Source organism: Callithrix jacchus, chromosome 16 (genome assembly GCF_049354715.1).
Source record: "Callithrix jacchus isolate 240 chromosome 16, calJac240_pri, whole genome shotgun sequence".
Taxonomy (NCBI): domain Eukaryota; kingdom Metazoa; phylum Chordata; class Mammalia; order Primates; family Cebidae; genus Callithrix; species Callithrix jacchus.
In genome coordinates, this window is record NC_133517.1 from 65,076,695 (window position 1) to 65,089,814 (window position 13,120).

At 42.5% G+C, this 13,120-nt stretch overlaps 1 protein-coding gene across 3 annotated transcripts in view; it reads left to right on the forward strand.

The window, feature by feature from the left end:
* KCNQ3 (potassium voltage-gated channel subfamily Q member 3) overlaps window positions 1-13,120 on the forward strand; it is a 354,430-nt gene that overhangs the window by 167,389 nt on the left and 173,921 nt on the right. The window contains exon 2 of one of the 3 annotated variants that reach the window (XM_078353168.1): window positions 8,992-9,069. The exons of the other annotated variants lie outside the window; for them this stretch is intronic. Within the exon in view, the coding sequence (XP_078209294.1) occupies window positions 8,992-9,069 (78 nt within the window). The remainder of the gene's footprint in view (window positions 1-8,991; window positions 9,070-13,120) is intronic. 3 annotated transcript variants of the gene reach the window in all.

Sequence of the window (13,120 nt, forward strand, 5' to 3'; positions counted from 1 at the left end):
CTCTCCTCCTGTAGGTCACCCTTGCCCAGGTCCTCCCTCTGGTGATCCTGGTGGGGCACTTTGCCCTGCACTCCTGCACTCCTCGTGGAGATAGGCGTGAGAGGAGCCTTGAGAAGCCATGGTCAACAGATTCACGCTCAGAGAGAGAGAAACCTGCAGTGGAAAGGGTGAGCTGGGGGATCTTTATGATAAATGGAGATGGGCCTGAGGTTGTACAGCTATTCACACAGACCAGTGGCTAATAAATATGATGGGCAGCCACCAAGCAGTAAAACAGCAGTGAAAGCATCCTGGGTCTGCACGCCAGTCCCAGTAAAGCAGCAGCCACCCCGGGATCTGAGCAGGGCTCATTCCCACTCTTCCGCTCAGTGTCCTCCCGTGAATATGGGGTACACAGAGATGTATTAAATTGCTTTGAACTCAGTCACATTCTGGGGCCAGTAGATCTATTCAAAGGGTAACTATTTATATGAGGGGTCTGGCTTTCCTATGAAAGAGTGTGATATAAAGTCTCCTTCTCTTACTGTAATTGGATTGAAGTGGCAAAGAAAGTTGATTTAAAACAATACATAAAGTAATTAATAATACAGGTTGTGCCTAAATAAAGCCAAGTTGGTGACGGGGTATCTGACCAACTGACAATTGGGGAAGTTAAAAAGATGTCCATCCAAGTTTAATATTTCACATCACAGAGCTCTCTCTGAGACAGCTGGGATTCAAACTCTCACAGAGGCCTCCTGTTTGTCAGACTTTGTAATTAAAGGGATGGAGATTTGTCCTGTCTTCGTTGGCTTCTTCATCCCAGCTCTGTGTTTGCAAAATCCTTGTCATGCAGTTACTAGTTGATTCTTTTAGCTGCCATGTGGTGAGGGGGATTTCCTGTGTGTGGTCCTTGCTATGTGGTGTTTAGCTTGATTGTCAGTGATGCCAGAAGGTGCCTCATTTTCTGAGGCACAATTAAGGTTGTAGCTCAGTGTGTTTGGGGTGCTCATCCTGAAAGGGAGCTGAACCATTAGTTAGTTCAAGTGTATCTTCTAGTGTACATAATGCTCCATACAGTTGTTGTGCCCCTAGAAATTTGCCTCTAACTCAAATATCAAGAAATTGGCGTAGTAAGGTGGGGAATAGCACCTGGCATACACTAGTTGCTTAATAAATATTTGTGGAATGAATGAATTAAGGAGCAGAGGAGATAATAGTAGTCTATTAAGGTCTAGAGGGACAGAACTAATAGGATAGATGTTACTATGAAGGGGACATTATTAAGGAGTATGTATAAGGCATATTGACTCACACAAAGCCAACCCAAGTCCCAAAGCTGAAGAACTTGGCATCTGACATTCTAGGACAGGAAGCAGTTCTCCTGTTAAAAGCATGGGAGAACGACGGAGGCCAGAAGACTAAACCAGTCTAGTGTTTCCACGTTCTTCTGCCTGCTTGTATTCTAGCCAAGCTGGCAACTGATTAAACTATGCCTGCCCACAATGAGAGTGGGTCCGCCTTTCCCAGTCCACTGAATCAAATGTTAATCTCCTTTGACAACACCCTCGCAGACACACCCATCAACAATAATTTTCATCTTTCAATCCAATCAAGTTGAGGCTCAATATTAACCATCACAAATAGCAGCAACTTAGACTCTGGAGTCAGGTAGACCTGATCTGGGATTCTAGTCCTGCCACTTTCTAACTGTGGGAGCTCAGGCAATTTACTTAACCTCTCTGAGCCTCAGTATCCCCATTTGTAAAGTGGGGATGATAACATTCTTCCATCATGGGGTTATTGTGAGAATTACATGAACCAGGTCAATCACAGTGCTTGCCCCAATATCAGCACTTGACAAATCTTACCCTTGTGGTTATTATTGCTCCCATTGATGATAATAATAATTAGAAAAGCAAACACATGCAGTCATTGAATTACAGTTTCTGATTTCCCTCACATACACCCCTCATGTGAAGCATAATAAATAACTTTGAGAACATGGCTTTTCTATTTGCTTCTGTACTTCTCACTGATAAGACTTCTTGGCTCCTCAGTGCTTCTTTTGCCTCCAAATCTAGGTCCCTTGTCAAGCCTTTCCCCTGCAGGCTGACTTCGTTGCTTCGGTCTCTGGGCTCCCCCTGCCCATCATCCATCCTTCTCTAATGGTACTTGTCACTGTAGATTCTGCCTGGCCTTTTTATTTGCTCTCTTCCTCACTGGCTCAGGCTTGGGGAGGGCAGGTTGCAGTTGGAGGTACTGATAGAGAAGAAAGCATGGGGACCCATAAGGTCATGGAGGAGGAGAGGGACCTAGACTCAAAGTCAGGTGGAAGCTCATAGCGCAGTTTTGTTTCTATTCAACCCCAAACCCGGAAAGACCTCTGCTGTGAGCCCCATGAGATATGAGATATTATTTACTTTTCTTTGTTCTTTCTCCTTCATGCCTGCAGCTCCCTGCTGGGCCTAACACTGAAAACTCTCAGAGAAGCCCCAGGAAGCTTGCTTTAGTGCTTGTTTCTAGGGCAGAAGGCAAGGGTTGCCATCCTCAGGGGGCCAGAGGAGGAGCAGGTTCTCATTGGAGGAGCCAGCTGGCCCAAGACACATTTCTGTCACCAGGAAACAAAGAGAACCCTATGAAAGTGTGGGGAGCTGTGTGTCTCCTTGAGTCATACAACCTTTCTAATCTTCTGATATGATTGGGGTGAACATTTGTCATTTGTCTTCCATGAACTCAGTACTACTCTGGTTCCTTTAGTGACCAATGTCCCAGCCCAAATCTGATTTTTCTTTTGCATTTGCCTCAAGGCTAAGCTTGTTGAGGAAGAGCTTATGCCTGATATCATTCATCTGATTCAATTAAGTAAGCACTTATGAGTGAGTACTCTGTGCTGTCCACTGGGTTCCGGGGATACTGCAGTGAACAAAACTTTATCTCTATGTTATGGAGCTCACAGTCCTCTGGGAAGTCTTGGATCTAGAAAGGCTAGAAGGCGGTTTTTAAAGATTAAATGATAAAGTCAACAGAAATGAAATGATTTGGCCTAAGTCACAGGCAGCAAGTTACAACCCAAGAAATAAGCACACATTTCTCAATGTAATTGCTGTAACTTACTTCACCTCTCCTTTTCCGGTTTATGAGTTATCATCAGAGTTACCAGTAGCTCCCTCTTGAATTGGCCACAAACGTAAGGGGCTTATGTAGCACAAAACAGGAGCCAGTCTTGCTTTTAATGCTCCTGTGAAGAAAATTAGAAAATGTGCATAGTCTACTCTTGCTGTAATTTTTCACTGCCACATGGTGTCACTGTTGAACACAGATCCTGCACAGTTCAGTGGCTGCTTATTTCCCCCTGCACTCAAGTTATTGTTGGCCCAAATTCTAACACTTGCTTCCCAGATGCCAGAAACTCAGGCTCCAAGATTTCAACTCTTTAATTTCAGCGTTATATGCTCAGTCATTTATTGTTAAAGAATTCCGTGGCTAAGTGGCTGAATCAGCCTCAGCTACAAGTATTGATGGGATCAGCTATCACCCCCAAACTCTGTGACCCAGGTATTAAATTAATGGCACTAGCCAACACTCCCACAGCTTCGGAGCCACTTTGTATTCTGTGTTGGTCTGGTCTGTTAATATCTAGAATCCCCATAAACTCCTTATGCAGATTCCTCTACCACCTTTCAACTTAAGATATAAAAAGGTGTCAAGAGTCTACCTTTGTTAAGCCAGGGAATATTCCGTTATTTCCCCCCCTAGCGATGATTTGTGTGTTTACATAATTAACAGTTATTACTCAAGAGATTCTCCTCTAAATATTGATCTTCTAAGTTTACTGCTACGTCCATCAAGGATGATTTTGCTATCCTTTATATAAACTTCTAATTCATGCTGACTCTTGCTAGCTTGCCTGCTTCCTATAGTGTTGCCCCTTTGGTATAAATTTGGATGTGCATATACTGGTGTGATTTAGCTGTGCTACACCTCTGCACACGCTTCTGGGAAATAGATTTGTGAATTGGCTAGGAAGATCGACTTGAGGTTTCCAGGGTGGCACTCCACCCTCCTTAAAAGTCATCATCTGGTCTCTGTGATGCTGGGTTTCAGGACACTGGTGTCTTCCAAGGCTGAAGACAGAAATAGATGATCAGAGATCTGCAAGGAGAGTAGATGATTTTTTTGGCCAATTGTTTCTTAGAGGGAGTAAAAAAGATACATCAATTCCTGAGGGGAAGCTGTAAAAGCTTAATGCAAATTCAGAATGTTACCAGGATTGGGAGAGGGAGAAGAAAGCAAAAACAAATACTGAGAACAACCTCCAAGAGCTAATAGAATATTCATATAAGGGAAAGGGAGAACCATTTTTCAAATGCCCACATTTGAGTTCAGTGCAGAGTAGTAGAAAGCACACAGATATCTGAATTTGAAAGGTATATGTTCCCACATTGAATATCAATTGACATGGCCTTGGGTGAGGTGCTTAACCCCATGAATTAGGTTTGTGCATCTGTAAATTGGGGTTGAATGTCTGTCATGCAGGTGTCTATGAAGATACCCAGGGAAAGGGAGCTCAGCATACTTCTTGACAATAAGTAAGTCGCATTATCTGTCATTCAGAAACTCAGTTTGCCCACACACTAAAAACAACAACAACAACAACAACAACAACTCTTTAATGAAGGGAAGTTGTGTAGAAAATGGGCACAGTTAAGGAAACAAATGAGGAATAGTGAAGTAGCCAGAAGCTAGCAATTTCAAACACTATTACTGCCCCAGGTTGAAGGGACAAGAGGAGGAAGATATGTTGTTGGAGCTCATAAAAGAGCAAGCAAAACCTATAGTTGGGGGGCAGGTACAGCTATAGCCAGAGTCAGTACTAAAACAGAGTGAGGAATGGAAAGCAATGCCTCACCCTGCTTCCTGCTCTCCTGGCTCCTGTGGTTGCCTCCTGTTGAAGCAACACCACCAGGGAACACTAGTCATCTTACCAAGCTGGATTTATTAAATATGACAAGCAAGGAAAAGTAGCGCTGCAACAAAATCTCAAGAATGCTTTGAAAAAGGGGAATTAGGGAAGGTACTTGTAAGATTGTGGGGCTAAAGCTAGTCATGAGATGGTTTTAATAAGCATGGTCTGGACAAGGATTGTTCAGAATTTATGAATGAGGCAGTTTTCTGGGTCAGTCAGTGGTCTTATCTCTGGAGCATATAAGTTCATACAGAGTGGTAGTTACATCAATTTGCAGTATTAACTAGGAACAAGTGGCACTGAATGAGCCGGTGTTTAAAAATGTTTTGAGCTAATTTGTGTTGCATGTCATGGCTGGACCGGTTTAGGTCTTTTGCAGGCCATACTTTATTTTGCAAATTGGTGACTGTTTTATTTTTCACTTCCATTAACCAAACCCTGTCAGAAGCCAGCCAGCTAGGGAGCTTAGATGAGGTGGTCTGCAGAGATCAGCCTCCCAGGCACTGAGTAGAGCAGGAAAGAGAAAAACGACTTTAGGGAACAAATGCAGAGGAACTGGCATACTTATCTGCCTGCCTGCTTTTCTCCCATCCTTCTTCCTTTCCTTCCATTACTCTCTCATTGCCTCACTTCCCAATTGATAGCAATTCTCTCTTATCTGTATATCCGTCTTTCCTTCATTCATTTCACACTTTGAGAACTATGACTCTAGGCCTTTACAAATTAATATTATTATAATTAATAATCAGTAAAATTATGCTATTAAACAGTTGTTGTACTAAACAATATGCAAGGTGATTTTTATATCCAGAGTCTCATCCTCTAAATCATCATTGTCCAATGGAACTTTCTGCGATGATGAAAATGTTTTATAAGCTGCACCGTTCGATATGGTCCTACTTGGGACATGTGGCCACTGAACATTTGTACTGTGCATATTGTGAATAAGGAACTGGATTTTAAAATTTCACTTAACTTCAATTAATATATACTTGAATAGCCACAAGTGGTTAGGGTTATGCTGTTGGACAGTGTGCTGTAAATAACCATATAGGGGTTGCTCTTATTACCAGCATTTCAGACGTGAGAAAACTGAGTCCTGGTGAAGTTAAGATGCGCATGGGCACCAATTACAATGGTTGTTATTGGTTGAGCCAGAACAAGGACCCAGTTCTCACTGGCCCCAGACATGCTCAGCTTCTTATTCCTCCAGCCATACCAGATTTTATTTTATTTCATTTTTAAACATTTCTGTAGCTTTAGGGAGTACAATTACAATTTTGTTACATGGATGCATTGCATAGTGGTGAAGTCTAGACTTTCATGTAACCATCACCACAATAGTGTGCATCGTACCCAGTAGGTGATTTCTCATTCTTCACCTCCCATCCACCCTCCCACCTTGTGGAGTCTCCAGTGTCCACTATTCCATTCTCTATGTCCACATGGACACATTGTTTATTTCCCACTTATAAGAGAGAATATGCAGTTTTTGACTTTCTGTTTTTAAGTTATGTCACTTAAGGTAATAGCCTCCAGTTCCATCCATGTTACTGCAAAGGGCAGGATTTCATTCTTTTTGTGGCTGAATAATATTTTATGGTGTGTGTGCATTTATGGCTGAAAATATTCAGCCATAAAAAGCAATACTCAGCCATGAAAAGAATGTTACATATAATATTACATAAAACATTACATGTGTGTGTATATATATGTGTACATGTATACTTATATACACAGATAATATTTTATGTGTGCATATATGTATATCTATGTGTATATATACACATATTTTGTGGGAGGCAGATATATGCATATATACACATATATGTGTGATATGTACATATATATATGGTATATACATGTGTGTGGTATATGTATATATATATATGCCATATATGTGTCTGTGTATATATATATATATATATGAAATCACATTTTCTTTATCTGATCACAAGTGCTCCCTCTGCCTAGATATCCTTCTTCTCAGCGTCTTGGCCAGATTCCTACTCCTTCTTCAAAATTCAGCCAAACTCTGTTTCCCCAGGAAGCCTCCATAATACCCAGCCACAGCTGTGAATAGTGTAACATTTGGTAAATATGTAATCGATGCACTTGATAGATGCACTTTTCACATTGTATTGTAGTGATTCATTTAGTTGTGGACATTTTTAAATAGATCATGAGGCCTTTGAGGACAGCAACTGAGTCACTGTGGGAGACACATAGTAGGTACAAAGAAAAAGGTTAGCAAATGAGCGCTTTATTATCATTTTAATGGGCCGCATAAGCACCTAAATAGTAATGCTGTAGCATGGGCCTGTTGGTGCAAATCTCATTCATTATCTTTATAAGTTTAAATTTTACAGATCAGCAAGATCTCTGCTGAGAGAAAATTTGGGCCAGCCTGCTTCCCTCTTGGGCTCCTTCCCTCTCCTGTTCTTGCATGATCAATAGCTCTGGCTGGGAGTATTTTAAGCCTGTTACCCTTTGACTTGAGTCTTTCTTCCCTCAGCAGTCATGCATTTCCCAGCAGGCTCCCCAGGAGGCTGGTTGATCAGAAGTACCTGAAAATTGTGATACAATTCAATAGGTTCTCCTGAGTAGCTTCTAAAGTGGACAGCTGCCTCCTGGACAGACACATACATCTCTCAATATCCAGGGTACCTGTGGGCCAGAGGACCACCATGCTGAGGAGTCTTGGGGTCAATGGACTTCGTAGTAAAATTGAGTAGAGCATTACGACTCAATACCTAGGATACAGCATTAACTAACAGGGCAGGAGAGAGAGAAAAACTGAGTCCCAGGAAACTGATTTTAAAGACCAGAGAACATTCTCATGGCATCTATTCAGGCCTAGTCTGGGGTCAAACTTTTCAGGAGAAGGAACTCAAAAAAATGACCTTATCCACATGTCTTCATTATGTTGTCCACTCTGACCATCCTTGCCCTTAGTGGGCCTGCGTTGCCCTCGGAAATAAGTCCAAACTCCTTGGCATTGTCTTCCAGTTCCAGCGGTGGCTCAAGCTGAAAATGCCAACAGGAGCGAGGTGGATAATATCAAGAGTAAAGTGTCAGTTTGAGAGTTGTGGCCAAAAAGAAAGGCCGGACTGTTCATGGCAGCAGCCACTGCTCTGCCTGACTGTTGTCACCATGAAAATGAAAGCCGTGGCTCTCCTTTTTCTTTCAATAGAAGAGGGAAATCTGGATTTCGGTGTAAAATATCTAGTGTCTTAAACTACTTTGCAGATCAAGTAAAGCATATCTATGGGTCAGATGTGGTCCAGAGGTCATTATTGGCAGGTCTTCCGTCTGCTCCAGCTCCATTGCCATAGATTCCTTTATGTCCTCTACTTTCCAGCCACTGTGACCTGCTTGCCACTTCTGGACTAGCCCATCCTCGTCCCCACTTGGTACATTTGCACATGCTCCTGCTTCATCTGGGCGTGCCCTTTCTACCCATTCACATGTTAAACCTGGACCAGTCTTCCAGCCCCACTCAAGTGCCACCACCTTTAGAAGTTTCCCAGTAGCCCCAGGCATTGCTCCTTCCTTTGGGCTCCTTTGGTTGTTTCCACTTTTCCTGTAGCATTTACTACTTTCTATTATAATTTCTGGGCTTATTTGTGAGCTTCCGTCCTTAGACAGAGAGCTCTTGAGTTCCGAGACTAGAAAATTCACAGAGCCAACTTTCTGTTGGACACCTCTCCCCAAGTGTTATTACAGCAGCCTCAGACTCAATGTGCCCCACTTGCAGCTGCTTAGCATCCCCCTCCCACCAGTCTGATCCCATGCAGTGTTCCCATCTCAGTGAGTGGCGGCACTACACCCTGTTCTTAGGCCAGAAACTTGGGGAACATCTTAGCTTCCTTTATCTTCCTTACCTTCCTGATCCCAACAATCGCCCAGCAAGACCGTGGTTCAGTATTTCTATTTAGTCATCATTATTCTCAGTTCACCCTTGTTGACACTTAGTAGGTGATCAGTGATTGCTTCTTTAATTAGTTGTTTAATTGTGGACCCGTTATTATTTATGATTTCAGAGTAAAGTGCATGGTAAGGAATGCAACGATGAAAAGACTCCCTGAGGAAATGGGACTGAGTGGGACCTTATTGACCAGGTGAGTGTCTAGGTAAATAACAAAGAAGGTATGACAGGCAGGGAGGGTGGGCATGGTGGCTAGAGTGAGCAGTGTTCAATTCATAGCAACAGATGGGGGCTGACCTGATATGAGTGGAATATGATAAGATGGATATACATTTGGAAATGAGGTGGGATCGGTGAGCTGGAGAGAGGTGTGGAGTATCTGGAAGTGTGGAGAAGTTATTCAGAGTTTATGCATCAGAAATAGAGCACTTCCACTGGTTCTTGAGGAGGAAATCTGTGTTTACCTGCCACAGAAAGGAAAAAGAAAGGCCTGAGGCAAGAAAAGAGTGTTGAATGGTAGGTTATGCTTAAAGCATGGGTGATAGGCTTGGGATTCAGTGGAAACTAGCCAGCCAGAAGGCACCTGGGAAAATGTCTAAACTGGTGATGTTCTCTTTCTTTATTGGCTGGCTTACTCCCTTGTTATGGCATCATGTTAATAATAATAATTATCATCATCTTGATGCCAGTGAACCCTCATAATTGCTTTCTGCATGACAAACTGCTCATTCATCAACTTCCCTAATTCTCACATCATGCCCAGTGATCGGTGGTGCTGATCCTCTGCAGAAGAGCCCATGAGGGGTGATAGAGAAGAATCAACCTGCCAGAGATTGGGGAGGTGGAGTCCCTTTACATGGGTAGGGCTGAGATACAGTTTAAAACATCGTTTATTGGGTTAAAACCCAAAGGTTCTGTTTTAGTACAAGTTGGGTGGGCTAACTTGCCCTGGTAGTTTTGGAAAATATAGCTATTCTCTACTTGCTAAGGCATGAGACCCACCCTGCCTCTGATGCTACTGGTACAGAGTCATGGTGCCACACACTGATGTGTCCCAGAATTCTGGACTTCCCGCTGCCATTGCAAACCTCTGAAACATTTTTGGGGTACCTCTCAGCGGGTTCTAGTTTTTAAAATGTGCCACATTCTGACAGCCAACAAAAACTGCCATGTGCTTGCCTTCAGCCCCTCGGAGTTGAAACAGAAATAGCCCTTCCTACCAGGAATAAAAATAGAAACCATGAAACAAGTTCATATATTCTTGTCTCTGTGCAGGGTACTCCTGTCATATGGGAGGCTAACACTTCCAACATTCTGCACATGAAAGAGTGGCAAAGGGCTTTCCCTAGCAGGAGGAAAAAAAAAAAATGGTGTCATCTTCCATGATGGAATGATCCATGGTCCATTCTTATCTTGTCTTGTCCTTTCTTTCCCTTAATAGGCACATTCTTTCAATTCACCTGTCATTGTGATAGGCCTTAGTTTATTGGCTGTGTTTGTTATGTTGCAGGCATGTCATTGGAGACAAAGATGAATGAGATGTAATCCTTGTCCTCAGTCAGGGACTTCCTCTAGTCAGAAAAGCAGACACATAGATACTGTCAATCCCCCACCACAGGTACTGAAATAGAAAGATGTCCAGGGAGTTCTAAGAGGGCAGAGAAGAGGAACACGTGACCTCTCTAGAAGCCAAGGTGTTTTCGGCCAGCAGGAAAGCATTTCTACCATGGCCTGGCATTGAGCTCAAGTCTGTGACCTTATAAACAGAATTTAAATTGCTTCATTTTTCAGAAGGGCAGGAAGATACCATTTGGTTGAGACCTCAGAAAAGTTGTGTATCCGATTATGGAAAAAGCAAAGGGATATACAGGCTGAAGCAGACTGGCACCTCCCTAATTGTGTGGTAGTTTCCAAAACAATGGCGTATCGTTTAATACGGGGCAAGATGCTTCCAAAGGATTAAATATTAATTGGGTCCTTCTTTTCCCCTTTCCATTCTTATTGCTTTTTGAAATTCATTTTCCCTTCTCTCACTTTATGCTTTTATTCCCTTGGTCCAGTCCATCAGAATTAGCCAGTAATGCTGCCAGGCACCGGGAAGGCACGGGTAAAATCGCAAACATCCCGTGAGTGTTAACCCTGGATGTTTGTTAGAACTGCTTGAAGATCCAGCTTTCATATGAATACAACTCCTCTCAAATCACCTCCACATTACATTTTTAAGTGAAGAAAGCAAAATGTAGGAGAGTGTGTAATCCAGTAACATCAGTGTGGGAAACAATTTTTTTGGGGAAAAATGTACATATTTTCTTGTATCTGCTCAGAATATATCTGGGAGAATATGTCAGAAACTAAAAACCTTGGTTGCCTATGGAAATGGGAACATTATCTAAATAGCAGAATAAGAGACAGAATAGATCCTGTTAAACTCTGTGTCATATTAATGTATTTTCACTTTAAAATAATTTTAATTAAAATTAAAAGTGAGTACTATTTTTTGTTTGTTTCTGAGATGGGGTTTCGTTCTTGTTGCCTAGGCCTGAGTGCAATGGTGTGATCTCAGCTTACTGCAACCTCTGCCTCCTGGGTTCAAGTGATTCTCCTGCCTCAGCCTCCCAAGTAACTGGGATTATAGGTACCCATCATCATGCCCAGCAATTTTTTTTACTTTTTTAGTAGAGAGAGATTTCATCACGTTGGCCAGTCTGGTCTCTACCTCCTGACCTCAGGTGATCTGCCCACCTCCCAAAGTGCTGGGATTACAGGTGTGAGCCACCATGCCTGGCTGAGTACATTTGTAAATAATTAACTTCTCTTCCGGACATTCTGAATCAGTATATTAAGGTTCCCCCACCCTACATTCATGTCAGATTCTATACACTAGGCATAATTAAGCAATTGCAGTTCTCTGAATGAGCCACGTTCTCTCTGGCCACCATACATTTGTGTGTGCCGTTTCTTTTACCCGGTACCTACTTTCCCTCCAGCACCTCCATCCCCACACCCTGATTAAGGGCCCTCACTCTACTTTCTCCAGTTAGATGGCCTGTCTCTATGTTTTCATCTCTTGCTCCCCATCATAATTCTCTCAAATAGTAGTATAGTGGTCTGTTTATTTGTGTAGGATGTTCATCAAATCTCATGTTCCATGAATGCAGAGAGAGTTTGCCCAAGAATTCTACTTTTAACACTCAGAGTCACGTGTCCTGGGAAACTTCTGAGTCCCAGGCAAACTGGGATGGTTGATTTCTTCATGTGTCCCCTACTAGCTAGGAAACCCCTGTAGACAGGAAATACACTGTTTCATCCTCCTTGTCTCTAACACAAAGGCCAGAATACTCTACAGCTTGGGTGCCCGACAAAGTCTCTTAAGGGAACAAAAGCATAAATAGTTGTGATGTCAGAATCTGAACAACCAAAAAAGACTTCATGCAATTGAAAACGCACTTTTAAAAGAAAGTGACATATGCCAAGACAATGAATAGCTTGTGGAAGCTATCAGTGCTTTCACCGTGTGTTTCCTCCCTTTTAAGGTGCACTGTGACTTGCTTTGGCCAGTGAATGGGAATGGAACTGATACATGAGTTGTGGTCAGCAGCTTTAGGAGCCAGGGAGTCTGGGTGGCTGCGAAAGGAGAGTTGGCCATGTAGCCTCCTCCAGCAGAGCCCTGCCCAGATCCACAGTGGACTTGTCATGTGAGTGAGACAGAAATGACCTTTCATCACATTCAGCCACAGAGAAGATTATGTCTTATTGTAGTGTAAACTGTAGTATCATTATTGATTCAATAATATATATAGTTAAAACAACTTAGGGTACATTTATGACATAGGGTTGGTTTTTATTTGTGCTGTAGTGGGAAAGACTCTAGGAAAAGCCACATTAAACCTTCTTGGACAAGGAAAATTATTGATTAGCACACTGTCCACGAAATCAGCTTTGTAGATAGAATAGGGTCATAAAATAAAAAGAGGCTTTGGAGTCAGAAAGACCAAAGTTCAAATCCTGCCTTTGCTACCCACACTTTTTGTCTTCTTGGGAAAATGCTTTGGCATCTGAGGTTTAGTTTCTTCTTTAGTCAAAACAGGGGTTACAAGACCTCCTTGAAAAGCTGCCCTAAGGCAGCGCTGGCCAAGAGAATTTTCTGTGACAATGGAAGTGTTGGTACTGGATGGCCACATGTGGCATTCAAATTGGAACAAATTAAAATAGGCAAATAAAATGTAAAATTCACTTCCTCAGAT